We start from the raw sequence: 20,234 nt of genomic DNA, 5'->3' as shown, positions 1-20,234 counted from the left end.
GGCTGGGTGATGCCCTCGACCATCCTTCAGGTAAACGAGTGCAGAGTCTCACACATCCAACCAGATTGCGGCTGGCGCTCTGGCCCCCGACAGCTCACGTGTCCACAGCACACCTGAGCAGACGTTAGGGCTTGCGGTGTTCATTTTGGGTGGTTACACAAGACAAGGTCAGAATTTAAAAGGAAAATGACCTTGTCATGTATACTTTGAAGGGGTCCCCAGAGCTAGCTGAGGTGTAAGCACGAAACCCAGGCGTCTTCGCCAGTAAGTAGACGGGGGACCCCTGGCACCGCCTTGCAGGGACAGGTGAGTGTTAACCTTGCACATGACCCCTGGGGTCAAAGTGGGGGCCGAGGCGGGAATATGGCTGACACTCTCCTGGCTGCTGGGGTGAAACTCTGGCCATCGGCTCTGTTAGCTGGAAGGGGTCCCTCGGAAAACGGGGACGAGATTTATTTAAGTGTTCATTAGACCTCATGAAATGAAAAAGGAGAGAATGCCGTCGTTTTTGACCTACGAGGGACACCAAAAGTGACTGAGAATCTGGTGTTTGTCTCCTGGGTTCCTTTCCTTAGGGTCTTGAGTTTGTATCATAGCCACCCAGAAATCTGACAGTGTCACCAACCCACTGACATAGAAACTTGAAAAGTGAGATGCGAATTATTCATGTTCCATCTGCTCTTTGGAGAAAATACAGGATCGGATGGTCTTTAAGGCAATACACATAGACACACACACATACAGACGTGTGCATACACACAGGCACATGCACACGTGTATACACATTTATGTGATATCTATGTATTTACACATAGTATCTGTAATATATTTATCTAGGCTACCCATTGTGGCAAGTTTTTTCCTCAAGAGAGCTTTTCTCAGGGGAGGGACGACCTGGCCTTCAGTGAGAGCACGTTCCACGGTGAGCGGCCAGGACTCACAGCAAGAACTTGGGGTGTCGAATTTATTACGAACATACTAGCTATTCAGAACGAGGTCTGTGGCAACCGTTCACTTCCTGCAGCAGAAACTGTAATTGTATTCCAATTCTGAAACTCAATTGCCAATTCTTGAGTGAGTTTAAGTTTTTAATACTTTAAAGGGGGTTCATGTTAGTAGCATGGTCTTGCAAAAATGTTTTGATAAAATTGGTTTTGGAACCTAAAATTTCGTCTTTGTTTCTGCCTCTCTCACATCCTACTCACTGGTCCCCAGCCTTTGTGGCACCAGGGACCGGTGCTCCTATGAGAATCTGATGCCTGACGATCTGAGGCGGAGCTGAGGCGGTGATGCCGGCGCTGGGGGCGGCTGCGAACACAGACAAAGCTTCGCAATCTCATTGCTCACTTCCCGCTGTGCGGCCCGGTTCCTAACAGGCCAAGGACCGGTACCGGGTGTTGGGGACACCTCTTCTACAGAATATCATTTTCTTTCTATGTTATTATGTGTAATGAACATAAATGTCCTGCTTTATGGATCAATAACAAAATCTGCATTATTTTACTAAAAACAGCAATACATGCTGATATTTCCTGACAATAAATATTTATGGATGATTCACACCAGTTTTATCATCCGTACCAATTGGAATAGATGTGAGTTCATCATTCAGTCCGGAAGATTTTATAAACCACCGACTAATGAACTCCCATCCATTCCAAAAGACATGGACTATAAAATCGTACGAATTGTCAGTAAATATTCCGATGAAATATTCCATTCACCTCTCCACTTCCACAGAGACTAGACCGTGTTCCCAAATATGCATGATTTTATTGACAAAAGAATAACTTTTATAAGTGATTTACATGACAGAACCATGGACTACAGCACTTTCCTTCAAATTCGGGAGTGAAATCAATGCAAGTCACCGTGTGTGTGTCATGATGTGACAGGCCACTGAGTCATCTGCTCCTGCCAGGTGCCCGGGTAAGTAGCTGGGCTCATTTCATAGTTGGCACTGAAATCGAGCCAACAACTGCTTACGAGGACCCTACTGCGAGCAATGTTCTCTGCTGGACGCCATCACCTACCTACGGCAAATTGATCACAGCGTATAGTGTATGCTCCCTAATTACGCGTTGGCCCTTGTGTCTCAGAAACGGGTTGACTGCTGTGACAGCTCTGTTTCTTTCTTGGACGGGCCGAGTCTGCCTGTCGCCCGTGCAGGAGTGGGTGGCATCCTTCCTGCCCCGCCGTGGTGGGTGTGTTCTGCCCCTGGGACTCGTCTCTGCTCTGGGCTGGGCTGCTTCCCAGCCGCGTCCTCCGGGATCTGTCTCCACGGCAACGCTGGCTTCTCCCCGTGACACGCAGCAAGATGACATGAGCGTGGACCCTCCCTCCCGCGTGATGTCGGGGTCGGGCTAGGAGCTGGGGCAGGGGGGTTGACGGAAGACCCAGCCTCTGACCTCATGGGCACCGCTTGGCAGGGAAGAGGAGTGTTAAAGGAAGGGTGACTTCTGCCCTGTTCTGGACCAGAGGCTGTGGGGCCCCGGCCTGATGTGGGCGGCCAGGGGAGCGCCTGCTGGGGATGCTTCGGGGGAGCCGCATGGGAAGGGAAAGGGGGCTAAAGGGTTACCGGCTAAAAGAACAGTTTGAGCAAAGGCCCTGGGGTGGAAGCGTTGACTGTTCAGAAACGGAGAAGCGCAGTGGCCGTGGGGAGGGGCTGTTCGGGCCGAGGCTGGAGAAGCGAGCTGGCGTCGGGTGATATCAGGCGAGACGGGCCACAGAAAGGGTAGTCGCCTTTACTCTAAGGATGGTTGTAAGGAGAAAAGTAACGCAACTAATTTTATACTTTGGCTGCTATTTGGGCGATATCTGAGGGCGGGTAAGTTAGATGGCTGTTGCATTCCTTGGGTACAACGTGTGATAGTAGTTTGGTCTCAGTTGAGAGAGAAATGATAATATACTTTGGAAAATAAGAAAAAAACAGAACTTGGTGTTAAATTTGATAGAACGTGTGTGTGTAGGGGTGTTCCGTCTCACCGTATTATAAAAACATAACGTCATGTAATAATGACATTATGCCGTATAACAATGTACGTAATGTGCTCAAAAAGATTTTTGCTACGTACACAAAAGGTACCACATGCCAAGACTTAGTAGGGAAAAACATTCCATGATGCAGTTTATCTCAGCGTGGTCAGAGCTTCTTTGGTTGGATAATCATCACCAAAGTTTAGACGTTTACATGAAATTTAGCCAAGTGGCAGGCCACTGTTAACAAAGGCGAGTGAGGTCCCTTGTGGAAGGGCTGGAGAGGGGACAATCCGGTGCCGTGTCTGCAGAAAGAGCTGCTGCCTCCCATGGCTTCTGACGACGAAGGGGAAGCGCGGAAAACTGGATGAGCTGAGTCTGCTCACGGCAAATTCCGAAACTCAGAATGCATTCGCTTTTACACAAAGGTAAGAAGAGTAAGTATTTCTGCAGGGAGTGAATGAGAGGCGCAGGACACAGGATCTAGGTGGAGGCTTCGCTGAGATTATGACCTTCTGGCTCCCAGAGGACAAATCTGACCTGATGACGACATGGTGGCGGGGAGGGGAACGGTGACATTTCTTCTTCTTAAGAGGAGGTGTGTGTATGTGAACGTTAGTATGTGTCACCTCATAGGCTTTGCTTGAAAATTAGTGCTCCTATGGTGGAAATTTTCTTCTATGAGGCCTTTGGCACAAATGTCTTAATATTATCCAAATACTTTATTCACTGAAGGAAAGAAAATTGCACTATTCCTTCAAAAGATCCAAACAAGAATATTTTCAAGGGAAAAAAAAAAAAGCTCTCCAGAATATTCAAATTAATGCTTTTATTCCTAATGATTCAGTCACCAAGATTTAAAAAACATTCTTGAAAAACTTGATCTGCTTCTTGTGGACATGATACTCATCTGATTTTATCTTGAATATTAAGATATTGTATTTAATAAGGACGGTGAGAACGCTGTCAATCTATGGGTTAAAGTTAACTGAATTTGGACTGTACACTAAAATCAGGTGGGCCTCTGATTTTCCTCTACTAGTAAAGTACTACATCAAAAAGTCCGCTTCATTTACATCGATGCATATACAGTGTATTTCAATTACGTATCGTTATTCTGTGACTATTATATTTTGCTTAGAATGGGCATTATTGAATGTTTTTAAAATTTTATCTTCACAATGATGAACTTAAAGGCGCATTTTTAGAGCACGTGCTATAGATTTCTACTTCTGAAAGGAAATGAAATGAAGTGTAATGTACACTATCTAGGTTTCGTTTGAGGGAACATTTTTAAACTTGATCTTCTTGTTGTTATTTTTAGCCCTCGTGCTACCATTTTCTGTCTTCCCTTCACCTTTACATCTATTTTGCATAATGGAGCAAGGCGACACTTTCTCAGGAAAGCTTCGAACATATCACCTGCCCCATCCTTTCCAGACGCCTTTGGCAACCGTGTTGGGGCAGAGCCTCAAGTCTTTCCCTCGGAGCCAAGGGCTTCCCTGATGGGGGTGGCTGCGTGTCGCTCACTCCTGCGCCTGTTTTTTTCTGCTAACTACCTAACTACCTCTCCAACTGCAGAGCCAACGGCCCTGGTGTTGCCACCTGTCCCTGCCTTGTGTTGCTACTTTCCCTTACATAGCTTTCCGCACCTGGAGCATCCTGCCCCATCTCCAGAGGCACAGACCGTATCCAGCCATCCTTCTCATCTGAGGCCGAGATGGTCCAAAGGGGCCGAGCTCAGGAAACGAAGGCAAAGACACATTTTCTCAAGGTGACAGACTCGCTTCCCGAAGTGACGAACCTTCGTTCCATGCACGTTGCACGAGCTGCGAGGGCAGGGGATGGCGGGGTGGAGCCTGGGCAGCTCTGCAGAGCAGAAGTGCAGGGAAGATGCGTGATGGGGAGTCGCTGGTCTGGCAGGCAGTCCCCAGAGAGCGCCTCAGAACGCACTTCGCGGGGGCCAGGAGGTCACCTGGAAGCTTCAAGTGCAAAGGACATACCTCTTGATGTAGCAATGGATCCCCATACAAGAGCGAGCAGAGCGGGCTGAGGAAAGACACCCCCCTACACTGATTCGGTGTGAGGAAGCAGAGAAAATAATTCTTCCCAGATAATTCAACGAGGCAGGGACGATCTATCGTGTGGAGCGGGTGCTGCTTCTCTCAGAGGAAAAGCCTCCAGTTACCTGGGAAGCACAACTCATGTCACAGCGAGTAATTTGAAACCGATGCCGGCATAGCGCTAACACTCTAAGGAAGAGTCTGAGAGAGATGAAACTTATGGGAGGAAGAATGGTCCACGTACTCGCAGCCTCGAAGGGCTCCGAACGCGCCGAGGATGATGGAACTTCCGACTATTAAAGCTTAATTAAGAAAACTAATAATTAAACAACGAAGTGATCACAAGTATGAAAAGAGCAAAGCCACAAAACCTTGGGGACAGACAGCAGGTCAACTGGAGGAAATGAAAAGTGAGTTGACAGAACTCGGGAAAGAAGGACAAGAAAAAAACGTGATAGAAATGGAGAGCGAGTCGAAAGAAGCGTAGCAAACGGAAAACGTGGCAAAGACACAGATGATAGGAGTGAGAAAATGAGCAAATCCAAATCGGAATAGGGAATTTAGAGGGGCTACAGATAAACTAGCAGATAGAGAAGACAGGCATAGAGATTTTTAAAACATGTATAATTGAAGCTCTTGAAAAGGGAAAGTACACCAGAACAGAACAAATATTAAAAGATTTAATTCCATAAATCATTAATGAAATCAAAGGAGACTCGAATCCACATTTTGGAAGAGCACATCATGTGTCAACGCCAGTGGGTCTATAATCCATCCTCTCTGTGCTGGGGGCGGGGCAGAGACGGGGTGCAGAGAAAAGAGAAAGAGATGACCCGATCTCCTGGTAGACGTGCCCTGGACCTCCTGAGAGTGTTTGTCAGGGGAAACAATGGAGGGAAACGCCAATTGTTGGAATATGAAGTATGGACGCTCCATGATTGAAAGCCATCCTCTGCACACACCACCCGGAGAGCTCAGACGTTAAGTCTGCAGCGTGTACACCGGTGTGTCCAGGGAGGGCACGGGCGGGCACGCTCACGATTTGACTTCGTGCTTTCCCTGTTCTGTGGTTACTGCGCCTTTTAAATTATTAATAAAGAGGCAAGATCTCTGATTCTCGTGAGCCTGATTTGAAAATCCGACCTCTATGTATTATCGCACGGAGACATAGCCTATGCTACTGAGTATATAAAGAAAGATAACTGGGCAGCCAGACCAAAGGATAAAGTCACTCATAAGGGGGAAACTCATGGTGGTCTCAGAATCCTCCATTGCATTGGAAGACAGCAGAGGCATACCTATGAAAACTAAGGGAAATAAAACATGTCAGAACTTTCAGACTCCGTCAAACTGGTCTTCAAATACGAAGGCTAAAGACAAACAGTTTTGAAAATGCGACATTAGGGAATGTTGTTTCTCTCTTTAACGGGGAAACAGCTCGAGGTCACTCAGTCCGACAACAAACATGACCAGTGCTGGGTACTGAGTACACCGAACTGAAGAACTAACACTAAAACGGAGTGAGGGTTAGGGTGGCGAAGCCCGCTGCAAGCGGGCAACGCTCCGACAACGAAGAAGCCATGCGACTGCCACACGTCTGGGAAGCAGAGCGCATTGGCTGACTGCTTCATCTGCAAGAGTTGGCAGTTAAAGAACATCATTCGCAGCCGATATATATCAAGGGCTAGACAAGTGTACCTAACAGAAGCAAAGGTAAATACCAAGTCACCTGGTTTTATATAAACAATTTTTAGGTCAAAGAGAAAATACAATCTCAGATTACAAAGAGAAAAGAACGTCATAAAGAACACTACATGGCAGAAGCTATGAGAGGTCACTAAGATGCTCAAGGAAAATGCATTATTTTGATCTTTATACGAATTAAAAATAAAGACTTGAAAAAGAATTAAACCAACCCAAAACGTTAGGAAAGGAGCCACGAAATAAACTGAATAGAGTTACAAGAAATTTTAAAAAGGAAAAGCTGAATTTATTAATCAGAAAACCAAAACAGCAGAACTAGAAAATAAATCCAAAAGATGGTTTTTGAAAAAAAAAAATTAAAGATATACCCTGACAGCTACTCTAACAAAAGCAATGGGGAACGTGCAAAGGAGAAACAGCAAGCAGGGCCGTGCGAGGGGAGGTGGAGAGTAACAGAACACGAAGGAGGTTAAAAGAAGCGTAGGACATCAGTTTGTTTACTCTACGAAAATCAGTTCGAAATCTGGACACACTGAAGAAGTTTTTAGGTAAATGCAATTTGTCAAAACTGACCTCAGAAGAAATAGAATATCTAAAAAGACTTGATTCCTATGGGAGAAATAAAGAAAGTTACCAGAAAGCTACTGTCCCCCAGCCAGAAAGAAAAAAATCATCGCTAGGCCCGGACGTGTGAATTCCACAAATCCAGTCGTTCTTTTTCTTTTTTTTTCCCCAGAGCCTAGGGGTGAAAAAATAAGAGAAACTTCCAAAATTTTTCTCTGGAGGAAGTATAACATTACGCCAAAACATAAAAATTGTAGAGAAAGTAAACAACAGATCGATGTCACTTATGAATATCAAAGCATAAATCTTGAATACAGTCATGTACTGCTAAATGACGGGGATATGTTCTGAGAACTGTGTCCTCAGGCAATTCTGTCATGGTGTGACCATCACAGAGGACACTTGCGCACGCCTGGATGGCACAGCGGACCACACACCTAGGCTCTTGGCGCAGCCCGTCGCTCCTTGGCTACAAGCCCGTACAGCCGGCTGCTGTACGAAGCGTGAACACACATCAAGCGCAAGAGAAAACGATGCATTCAAGAGATGCAGTAAACGTGAGCTGATGGGGCTGGTCTCGTACATCGCACAGCAGCGCACGCCGCTCTACAGTGAACTTCATATTTTTTATAAGTAGAAAGAGCACACTCTAAAATAAAGACGAAGATTATAGTGTAGAAAATACATAAACCAGCAACATGGTCTTTTGTTACCATTAGCAAGTACTGTGTACTGTACGTCATTGGATGTGCTCTCCCTTCCTGTGAATGGCAGTCCCGTAGGTTCGCTTACGCCAGCATCAGCAGACGTGTGAGTAACATGTTGTGTTAGGTGGTTAGGAGGCTACAGCACAAACACGTGATAGACAACTTTCAGCTCTGTTGTAACTCTATGGGACCACTGTCACAGAGGTAGGCCTGGTGTTGACCAAAGCATCATTATACGGCCCACGCATGTACAATACTAGCAAACAAAATCCAGCAGCATATTATAAGAACGATACATCACTACCAAATGCAGTTGATTTCAGAAATGTAAGGGTGATTCATTAAGGATTCTATTGTTAAAATTTATTGTATTAAGGATTAAGTAAAAAATATTTATGATCATTTCCATAGGTACTGATAAGGCACTGGATAATATTCGACAAACTTTATCGATAAAAAGAAGAGTGCTATATTTTCTTTATAAGTTAAAGTATATCTATCTCAATCCACAAGTCAAAATCATGCTTATTGGAGACATATTGCAAATATTGCAAATATTTTCAGTAAGTTCAGCCATCACTAATATCACTGTTTAAAATTTTATTAAAAAAAAAGCCAATGCTATTACATGAAAGAAAGAAATTAGAAGTAAAAAATTGGAAAGGAAAAATAAAGTAACCACTCTCTTGCAGGACACAGATTTTACACTTAGACAACCTAAGACAATCAACTGAATAAGCAAAATAAATTAATAAAGGATTTAAAATTAACATACAGACTTCAATAGCTTTCACACAACCTATATGAACAAAACTTTAAAACACCGTGAGGACTCGTAAAACAGGAATGCATGAAAGACACACTGCATTCTGGGGTTTGGAAAACTAAGCGTCGTAGAGATGCCAATTCTATTTAAGCTTATTTTAAAAATTTAAACAGATCCCAGTAGAAATGCCATTAGGTTTTTGGTTTTAACTAGACATATTGGTCTCAAATTTCATATGTAAAAAATACACAAGCAATGACTACTAGGAACACTCTTTAAAAGACTAGCAATTCGTGTGTGGGGCAGAAAAAAACCAACAGATATTAATATATACAGGCATATGTACATAAACGCATATGGGGACTTCATTTATATAAGACGTCATCTCAAACCAATGGTTAAAATATGAACTAACAAACATAATAAATGTAATAAATGACGTTGGGACAACAGGGCAGCCATCTGGAAAACAGATTTAGAACCATACCTCATACTTTATACCAGGATGAATTCCAAATGGATCAAAGATTCGAATATGAAAATAAAGTCGTAAAAGATCTAGGCAAATTCCTTTATAAACATAAAGTGGGAAGGCCCACCTAACTATGACTAATTTCCAGAAGAAGAAGAAGGAAGATTGATTTGCCCAGTTCCAGAAGTTTGATAATATTTTTTGTTGGGGATGTTTTAGAGAAACAGTCACCCTCATATCATTTGTGTTTTACTTTTATTTATGGTGTTTTTGACAGACAGAAGTTTTTCATTTTTATGTAATCAAATTTAAATTTTTCTTTATGGTTTCTTTTTTTGATGTTATATTTGCCCATATTATGTTTTGACTTTTATTTCATAGGTTCACTTTATGTTTTGTATTTAATTTTTTAAGTGATCTGCATTTTTAAATTTTAGTGATGGTGTGACATGGGCCGAATCATTAAAAAATTTTTTTTCCTTTGGGACTTAGACTGTACCCCTTAAATGATTTGGATGCCATCTTTATAAGGTATGAAATACTTCCAAAATACTCCTGGATTTATTTCTGTAACACTCATTAGGGCTACAGATTTTTAGTTACTGTTATTTTAATATCTGGTAGAGCAAATGTCCCATTCTTTTCTCTCTCTTATTTTTTTCCTTCTCAATACTTACTTGGCTTTGTTACCCATTTATTCCTCAGTGTGAATATCTGGGTCACTTCTTTTAAGATCTATAAAAGCCTCCCACTGGCTCATTAACTCAATGAGGCAGAGCCTCAGTGTTAAAATGTGATAGTTCTTCCCTCACAAGACGTGAAAACTCACTTTAGATAACGTCAGCATAAAAAGAACTTGCTGGAATGGCGAACACACCCACGGAAAGATGCTCAGCATCACTAATCATGAGGGAAATGCAAGTCAAAACCACTATGAGATACCACCTCACGCCTGTCAGAATGGCGACCATCAACAAGACAGCAAGAGGTGAGGGGATGGGGAAATGAAACCCCGTGAACTGTTGTTTGAATGCAAACTGGAGCCGCCACCATGGAAAACAGCATGGAGATTCCTCAAAAAATTAAAGACAGAAATACTGTATAACCCGGCAATTCCGCTTCTGGGTATTTATCTAAAGAAAATGGAAACGGTAATTTGAAAAGATGTATGCACTCCTGTGTTCATTGCACCATTGCTGACAATAGGCAAGATACAGAAGCGACCGAGGTGTCCGTCGGTAGATGCGTGGATGAAGAAGATGCAGCGTGCGCATTGCCTCGTAATAGAATATTACTCAGCTAGGAAAAAAATGAGATCTTGCCATTCGAAACAACATGGAATAAGTTGTAAGATGGAATAAGTTGGACAAAGAAAGACAAATAGCACATGATTGATTTCACTTACATGTGGAATCTGAAAGGCAAAACAAACGAATAATCAAAATGAAATGAAAACAAACTCATAAACACAGAGAACAAACTGAGGGTGCCAGAGGCCAGAGGGGTGGAAGGGAAAAGGGATTAAGAAGTACAAACTTCCGGTTATAAATAAGCTATAGAGTGAGTGACAGGGATGTCATACGCGGCTCAGGGGAGGTAGTCAGTAATCGCATAGCTACGTAAGGCGACAGGTGGGTGCCAGACTTATGGTGATCACTTCGTGAGGTATATAATTGTCGAATCACTGTGTTGTACAGCTGAAACTAACACAATATGGCATGTCGACTATAATTAAAAATAAATTTTAAAAAACTATAATGGTGGGTACATGACACTACGCATTTATCAAAACCCGTAAAACTCTATAACACGAAGAGTGAACCCTAATGTAAACTATAGGCTTTAGGTAATAATAATATGTCAATAATGGTTCATCCGCTGTAACAAATATATGTTGATGGAAGCTGTTAATAACGGAAAATGTGGGGGAGGGTAGGATGGGAGAAGGTGTATGGAAACTCTTCTGCACAGTCTTTCTATACACCAAAAACCACTTTAAAAAAAGAATTTACTGGAAAGGTCTGCGATACTTATAGAATCAAAGAAAAAGGTAAAGAACCAGTTTTTGGAAAGGAGGCGGGAATTAGGGAGGCTCTGGGGACGCAGGTGTGTGAACCAATGAAGGCCCTTGCCGGTCCCGCCATCTGAAGAGTCGGCGGAAGCAGTTTCAGTCCTTTGGAGCCTCAGTCAGCCTCAAATCCCCAGGCGAGTTGGCCTACAGTGGCGGGCGTGGCTGGGGGAGGCCTGAGGGGCGGGGGGAAGGCCTCCCGGAGGTGATGTTAGATGACCGAAGGACACCGAGGGCCCGTCACCAGACAAGAGCAAGAGCAGTGATGGCCACTGCGTAAGTCATTCCGGCCGGGAAGATTGACGTCGAATGAGATCCATTCGATCCGGGCTTTCCCCAAATGGATTTTTTCAAAGAGGTCCTACGGATTTTCTTACTAAATGTACACAGTTTGGGTTGTAGCTCATAATTCTCAACGGCATCTTTTAAAAACTAAAATTTCCAATTGGCCGTTGCTAGGATCTAGGAAAGATCAGTCAATATTTTAATTCTTTTGACAGATGAAAAGAAAGTTGGATGCAGTTTGAAAATTTTTAAATAGCAACTAGGAACGAATGAGAAGCCCAGTATTTTTGTCTGTCTGCCCAGGCTGGACACACACATGAGGCTCCACGCTGGGGGAGCAGAGCAGCGAGTGCGAGGAGGCTGGGGGGACCCACGGGGGTGGGGATTTGAAGAAAGAGAAATAGGTCTGATTTCCTGCTTTAAAAAGAGGAGTAGATGAAAATAAAACGCAAATAAATATTACGTAGAAGCAGGTAAAACCATGACCCTGAAAGATTTAGAAGGAAATCTGGCAAATCTGATGTTATAGTTGCTAGAACCATAGGACGATATTTTTAAAAAGTAGGACTTAGCTGTCAGAAAAAACATAAAAACAGCAAACTGAACTGATACTTTCTTATGAAAGAAACAAGATTTGAGATTTTAAAAGCAGGCCGTTTGAATGGAATAGTATCACCTAGACTATTTTCAAGGTTTCAAAGTATCATGCAATTTATTTTTGATTTTCCATAAATGTTATTCATTTAAAATTGATCATCTGAATTTCCTTATAATTCAACTAAATTTATATTTTAAATTACTTTAATATTTTCCAAAGCAGCATATTAGAAATACCAATATCTGACTCGTTGGTTATAAACCCCTCTTCTCGAGAGCAGAAGAGGCTGATCCGAGAGTCGGCCTTCTCCCCCAGACCTGCGAGGCCCACCCAGCAAAGCGCGGCGAAGCGCCGGAAAGGGAGCGATCGGGAGAGAAGCAGACGCAGGCGGCGTTAAGCTGGAATTAGTAATAATTTGTTCAGGGCTGTGTTGACGTTTGTCTGCTTCACAAGCTCTTATTCACAGAGTAAGGAGTTTAAATACGACAGTGGATTTACATGATATCGTCTAAAAATAAACTATTTTAAAACACAATAGTTTAGAAGGTCCGCACATATAAATAGAACCGATATATTAAAAAAAATTGCTTTTTGATCTAAACTTTAAAGCAGGTACTGTGTAATACCTCATTGATAAAATTTGGGTGGTGGTAGATACTTCAAAGGAACAAACTATACCTGTCAAATCTAGGCTTTCCACTAATTGAAAATAGCTTTTTGAAGAATTGGTGTGGAATATTATGGCCTCATTGGATATGTCAGGTCTTAAAAATACTTAAACAGTTGGGACTTAAAAGCAGGATAGCCTCTATTCTCACGTGTTGGCCAAGCGACTGCTCAATACTTGGCCCATGGGAGGCGTTCAATGGTTGTTGGATAAATAGATGAGCCAAGACAGATTCCAGAGAGGCTGAGACTCTTGCACTGATGGGCGTGCAAGGTGTTCTCAGAGCAGAAACGCCCCCTTGCAAGTGACCAGACCGGACCCGGAGTGACGCCAACGGCTTGTAGAAAGACGCGGTGGCCGTTCGTGGTCACGAGGATGAAATATGATGTTCTCTCGGTCAGAGACATCTGCCGAGGGGCGTCTCCAGGACGCAGAGCCCGCCTCTGACAGGAGGAGCCCCAGGAAGCCTCCCCAGAGAGCAGGTCCCCTGCGGCGACTTGCCCAGGCCACTCCCCCGCCTCTCCACCGGGCTGGCAGGGCCTCAGCACCCTCTGTTCTTCCCACTTTTGAGACTTTGACCTCTGTGTCTCTAGCCAGTTCGAGGCACTCAGTCGCCCGCATTACTGACAATTTCTGTTGAAAGCTAAGCCACGTGGTGAGGGGCTTGGCCAGGTGAACGGTGAATGTGGAGGCTGCAGAATCCTCTCTTAGATCTAAGACGCCCGTTGGGCAGCACCGGCCCTCGGCCCTCGGCCTTGCACGCGGCTGACCTCGCCTCCCACGCGCTCTGACTTCTCTCAGGCTATTGTCCGACTCATTTCCCTAGAGTTCCAGCACTGTCCTTACAGAACTGACCAAGACATCCCGTTTCACGAAAAACGAGTGACTTTGCCCTATACCGTCTGGCTAAATAGCAAGGCGATAAAATACTAAATTGACCAAATTTACCACTCTGCTCATACTGCATGAAATTCCTAAACTACAGTGCATTTCTTCTTTAGAAAATATTCTATTTACCAGTATTACATTTACCTAACATCTTTGAAATCTAAATCTATATTCTGATTTTACAGTAGAAAGAGTAGAATGGACCCATTTCTATTTCTTGTTTCTAACGTGGTGCTGATATCTGTAGCCATCTTGACAGCACAAGAAAAAAAATTCACCAATATGAGATACGTAAGGAGTTAATTTTATAATGGCTCTGGAATATTTTAATCAAAGATAACTACTTAATTCAATTAAAAACAAATGACTTTATAGAAATTGGTCTATTACTTTTTTCATGAAAAGATAATTGGAAAATAATAACAGAATGAGTTTAATGCTAAATAATTGGAGATACACCAATATCTATTTAAATTTATGGATCAAATTATTATTTGCAGAAGTGAAATGTATGGTAGTCAAAATATTATGATATTAATCTTTGATTTAGAATTGAGAAACATCCTATACGGTAAATGCTAAATATAAAAATTTAGGTTTTTTTTTAATCACTAAAATAAAACACTGGTGGAATATTTAACTTTAATCACCAACATACCAACAAGCTACTTAGAAAATCGGCTGTGGTTTTAAGGGAAAGTAGGAAAATTTGCACCGCTAAAAAAATTAAGGAATTATTTCTATTTAGCTTACACCTAGAATGGAAATACTGAGAATTCAGGTGGAACACCTTGTTAGGTTAATAATAATAATAACAGCTGACTTATATCTATTAACTCATTTAATTCTCACGACACGCAAAGTAGGAATTAACATTATCACTTAATTTCATTCTGTGCTTGGAGACTATTTATTCACAGTTTTTCCGACTACTAAAAAAAATACCCACGGACCAAAGAGTGTCCTTCTTGTCTGCCTGGGACGTAGAGGTGGCTGCGGCCCTCTCCCGTGGAAGGGAAGCCTGAATGCCCCTGACTGGCTCCCCGAAACACTGGGACTGCCCGCCTCGGGCCCGCTTACTCACGGAAAAGGCTGCGGGCCAGCTGGGTCCTGTGCATGGAAGTACAGGGCCCGTGTGAAGCCCCGGGCAGCTTCCTCGCGAGCTTATCGGGATGCCCGAAGCCCTGTGGTTAGTCAGGAAATCATCTGCACTAGATCCTGTTAGAGTCCACTCAGTCACACAGGCCTGCAGGACTTTCTTCCTTCCTTCTTCCATCCATCCATTCTGCACCCATTTATCGGGAGCCTGCTCATCACTTTGTGCAGAAGATACACAGACACACAGTTAATGGTACGGATCCTCAAAGGACTTCTAGTTTAAAAGTAAATCACCCATCCTTAGTGCTTGTCACCATAGAAACGGGGATTCAAAGCTTGGGCTCACTCCATCTGATTAGATGCTGTCGCTTGGCCTGGGGCAGTGGCCATGACTCCCAGTGGTCAGGCCTACGTCACCCCAGGCCTAGATAACTTGCGACAGACTCGTTTCCCAACTGTCTTCTTGCGTCTCCAGATCTTTCCACACGGCTGCCAGGCTCGTTCTCATAAATGCAGCTTCTCCCCTTGTCAGTTTCATGCTTTTTTAAAAGCCTGCAGCAACCCCCCCTCCCCCCACCATTTGTCTAGGGTCATCCGCGGTTTCTCACCACCTACTCTTACCCCCCATTTGTCCGGCTGGGACGTGCCTTGCGTAGTCCTGCCTCTGCCTGTTGCACCCACACTCCCCTGACCTCACACGCTCCGTGTCTCCCAGCCGGCCCGATGTGTCTGTCTGTCCAGGCCCAGCCCGAATCCTGGGCAGCTTTTCCCAACCCTCCCCGCGGTGGAAGCCCCCTCCCCAAACGCGGGGCCTTGGGAGGCACTTCCTTTCACTAAGCCCAGGGACAGAGAATTTCCAGGGGCCTAGCCGTGCTTAATTAGGACGCGAAGTGTCTGGACGTGAAAACACTGCATTCCGCAGAGATCGCACGCGGAGCTGAGTTCTCGGCAATTCGGTTTGGAATATCGCACCGCCTGGGACCTTGGGCATAATGTGGGACCAGCGGTTTCATTCCCTAGATTGTCGCTCCCTCGACTCTAAAACAGAGGGGAAGAACACCTGCGAAGGGGCTGGGAGATTAATTCGGGTTGTTCCTCTAGGCAGGAAAAACGCTTTTGAAAAGGCAAAATGTTTACATTAACGAAAAACTCACGATAATGGCGTATTAGTATTACAGATGAAGTCACAACGTGGCTTTCTCTAGGTGTTTGTTTTTTTTTTTGTTTCAAAGTAACCTCAGCCTTATTTATCTGTGTTAGCAGTGCCCCTTATCTGAAAATATGTAAATCCACTTAAATTAATTTCCTGTAATACCACGCAAAACAGTAATCATATTAGTGCCATTCATAATGTACTAATAACATTATCATAATGGCATTCAAATATGAAATTGCTAGGTAATAGGCTTTTCATGAATTGTTTCAGTGAGAATGTCACTTTTAACCTTCCTCTTTAGTTCCAGATATGGCCAGAAAAAATTATGTGTCTAACGCGAGAAAGTTTCCCCCAGGTTTTTTTTTTTTTTTTTTTTTGCCTGTTTAGGAGAAACTGTGGAAGAGCTTTCGTGATCCAAATGAGAAGGGTTCACGATTGTAACATATTTCTAAGTATAATGACGCTTTCTCCGAGTGGGGTTCTGCTCCGGCACATAGTGTGCTGAGCACAGAGCAGACTGCCGGGGAGGGGTGGGGGAAATGACCTTTCACAGCCTGTGGCAAGTCCCTAGGGACAGCTCTTGCCAGCCTTCTCTCTTCTCTCTCTCTCTCTTTCTCTCTCTCTCTCTCTCTCTCTGTCTCTCTCTCTCTCTCTCTCTCTCCCTCTCTCTCTCTCTTTCTCCCTCTCTCTCGGAGAGTCAGCCATCCTGTTGGCTCACAGATCTCCGTGGCAGTAGACTTCTGGCTGCCTGGGCTCCCGGCGTGCCCGCGGGGCCGATGTGAGTCATGTGTCTTCGGGCCGCATGGAGCCCGGGCTAGACCAAAGTGACTGGCTTGGGGGGCAAAGTTAAAAATCCGGGCCTCGAATCAAAGCGTTCTCTCGGAGAGTCAGCCATCCTGTTGGCTCACAGAACTCCGTGGCAGTAGACTTCTGGCTTCCTGGGCTCCCGGCGTGCCCGCGGGGCCAATGTGAGTCATGTGTCTTCAGGCCGCACGGAGCCCGGGCTAGACCAAAGTGACCGGCTCCGGGGCAAAGTTAAAAATCCGGGCCTCGAGTCAAAGCGGGTAAACGCTCGTGTTCTTCACGATTTAGGGGCAAATTCAGACTCGATGTGAGTCAGCGATCCCTTCCCTCCCCGAGAACAGTGTGGTAGAGACGGCCACAGTGACCGAGCGATTCGGCACGTCCGTCACGGGAGTCGGGACGGGCGCGCACGCCGGGCATCCACGCGGAGAAGCCTGCGTGATCTGCCTGAAGCACGGACGTGTCTGCCGACGCCTGCGGCCTGGGACACGCTGTTGAACCCGAGAGGAGCAGGCCACGTTGTGCTCGGTCCCATCAGACAGTCTGACGTTGCTGGAGAGGCACAAAGCCACCTCGAATCCGCACGAAGATTTTCTTCCCACCAGGCTTGGAGCACAAATATCTCTCACTCACCCGTTCACGACCCAGGGACCCCCCGAGGGTTCAGGCAGACACCCCTGTAACCTCTGCCTCTTAAATAAGCTAATTGCATTTTACAGTATTTTTAGCACTTTTAGAACAGAAATGTTACTCCAGGAGGAGAGCTGGTTGCCCTTTCTCTCTGGAGTTCGGGGCTGGGGGTTGGGGGGCGGGGGTTGTCTACGCCAGCGCAGGACGGCGACCCGCGGGCCATTGTTTTCTGCCTGGCCGGTACCTTCACGCAGGTTAGAATTTCTTGCCTTAGAAGGAACAGAATACGTTTCTGTCCATCCATGGACACTTCTTTCTTCACGTTTGGGAAATGTCAGCGGTGTACGGTGTCGCACAGAGCAGCTACTGAGACATTCGAAGGAGGTAAATAAATGACAAACCGTCAGGTGCTCGGAGGCGGCGCGGGGCACGGCACGGAGACAGCACTACGACCTCAGGGACCTGAGGGGCCCGAGGGCTTATTGATTCAGAAGCCAAGAACCTCCCTTCGGCCCACGAGGCTCCCGGTGAAGACGGGGAGCAGGGGAGCCGTGCACAGGGGGATGGCGGCGAAGCGAGGGGCCTGCCCGGCACGGCGAGGGGAGGGCGGCGGAAGGCAGGAGAGGAGGCCGGGGCGCGGCGGCCGACGTGTCAGCCTGGCGTGTTTAGGCTTTGCTGGTGACACGGTGACCGATCCACTTCAGTGCATTGTTGAGAGTGTGTGGTTCTCCATTTTTTTAAAAAAATGAGGTTCCTGGATTCCAACATCCACCGGAACAACGTGACCCCGAACCCCTCAGGGAAGGGAGCTCGGCTGGCCGACTGGCCTCCGCAGGGAGCGACCATGAAACAGTTAAGCGGCCGCGTCCCCACGAAGCAGCGAGTATTTTACATTCAGCTGCTGGAGCGGGAGAGGAAGCTGCAGACAGGAAGCCATGTCCGAACAGCGTGCATTGAAATCGGGAGGGAGTGGACTGTCTTCGATGTCTCGGCCATCCCAGAAAGTATTCTTTTCCTGTCTGCGCCCAGGGAAGACCACAGACTCCCGCTCCCGCCTCGGAAGACATTTGCATAACACATTTACATCTGAAGGGAGCTCACAGATCGGCGCCTCCCAAGCCTCAGCGAGGCTCGGTTTCTATAATAGCAATTAGGGACAGAAATAGAATAACAATAGCTGTAGCAATACAGTTGCTGAGCTGTGGGTGGATGAAGCAGAAAAATCTCTGCGTTTTAAAGACTGAACTTTGAATGATTGCAGAGTTAGAGACTAGCGGGCCTTTGTTCTTTGTGAGCTGGCTCTGAAGCCCAGTGGAGAGGAGACCAAACCGATCTGGACCCATGTGGGAACTGGAGGGGGCTCCCATGGCAGGAAATGAGGTGACACCCGATGGCAGAAGGCCAGGCCCGGACAAGACAGAGCCCAGACCGGGGCAGCCCTGGCCAAGGGGTCCTCCGAGGTTCTGGGCGATGGCCGGGGACAGCAGGAAGCAGAGTCCATGGGGTTCAGCTCTAAAGCGGGGGCCAAAGCGAGATGGTGATCCTGAGGCGCACAGGGTAAATCAAGGGTTTAGGGACGGGAGCCGGTGGCAGTTCTCCCGTGGACTGACAGGGCGTGTGCATCAGAAACACACAGGCAAACCCCTCTTCCAACCCGAAGCCCTTCTATGTCCTGCGGGCGATGGAGGCTCCTCCAAGGTCTGCCTCTCCTTCCTCCCCGACTGCACTGCCCCGCCTCCTCCCTCAGCCCCGAAGAAACGCAGTGGAGACGGATGGAGGTCAGTGTGAATGACCCGCCATGTGGCACGGCCGGGGTCGGGAGGGGCCAGGAAGAAAGGGACAACACAGGGAATCTGGACGGGGGAGGACAGGGGAGGGGACGTACTGCAGAGGTGATGTGCCCACTGATTTCAAAGTGAGGTCACGGGCCTGGGTGGCTGAAGCGATGATGTCAGATTGATCAGTGGAGCTGGATGATCTTGGGGGGGCCTCCCATTGGGGTACGGATACCACCTCGGATGAGGAGGACCTGGCATGGAGAGGAAGCTCGGCACCAAAGGCTAAAGTGTGGGCCAGTGGCTGAGGAGTCTGCAGGTGACAGGTCAGAAGGGCACAGGGCGACGAATCTGACAGGCCTGGACGTTAGACGAGCAATGGGAAGTGGCTCTGAGGAGCATGGATCCCGGGGGACCATTCTACATCTGTGCCCTAGGGAGATATTGCTCCAGCCTCAGCCCAGAACAGGATGTCCTCGGGCTCTGTTGAACGGCGTCAATGTGAACTCGGGGCCCGGGAGGCGTGTCGGTGTGGTTAAGAGGAACAGCTCTGGGTTTGGATCAGCTGAGTTCTGTCTTCCCCGGTCCTGGCGGGTGACGTGAGCCTATGCCACGTCTAATCTCAGGTTCGGATCCTCCTTTGTAAAATGGTCATAGGGATGCTGCCCGGTGATGGTCTATGTGGAGATGGCTTAGAAACTGCAAAGCACCGTGAGATCTACAGGTCGTTGTCATTAGTTCCTGGGAGGATGAACTACCCTGCGTTTCATCAAAGCATTAGGAATCATTAGAGGCATTTCGTCAATACATCGTCGTGAAAATGATGTTGATGCGGAAAGCGAGTGCCTTTTCCAGAAGTGTTAACAAAAATAATTGGTAGGCAGTTCCCTGAGATCCTCTCTCAGGTGCCATATTATTGTGAATGTTGTAATAGGATGTGGGAATATTGACTTTGATGAGGACGTCACCAAAGTAAAGCAGGTCCCTAATTATAAAAAGAACCAAAAAACACA

General features: G+C 46.0%; 1 protein-coding gene across 2 annotated transcripts in view; it reads right to left on the bottom strand.

The window, feature by feature from the left end:
* The window catches only part of PACRG (parkin coregulated), a 432,512-nt gene that overhangs the window by 25,890 nt on the left and 386,388 nt on the right, over positions 1-20,234 (bottom strand). The window contains exon 9 of one of the 2 annotated variants that reach the window (XM_006915042.1): positions 13,495-13,503. The exons of the other annotated variant lie outside the window; for it this stretch is intronic. Coding sequence (XP_006915104.1) covers positions 13,495-13,503 — 9 coding nt within the window. The remainder of the gene's footprint in view (positions 1-13,494; positions 13,504-20,234) is intronic. 2 annotated transcript variants of the gene reach the window in all.

The sequence above is a fragment of the Pteropus alecto genome, unplaced genomic scaffold, assembly GCF_000325575.1.
Source record: "Pteropus alecto unplaced genomic scaffold, ASM32557v1 scaffold195, whole genome shotgun sequence".
Classification (NCBI taxonomy): domain Eukaryota; kingdom Metazoa; phylum Chordata; class Mammalia; order Chiroptera; family Pteropodidae; genus Pteropus; species Pteropus alecto.
The sequence above is the reverse complement of the archived record's forward strand: the minus strand, read 5'-3'. Positions and strand labels throughout refer to the sequence as shown.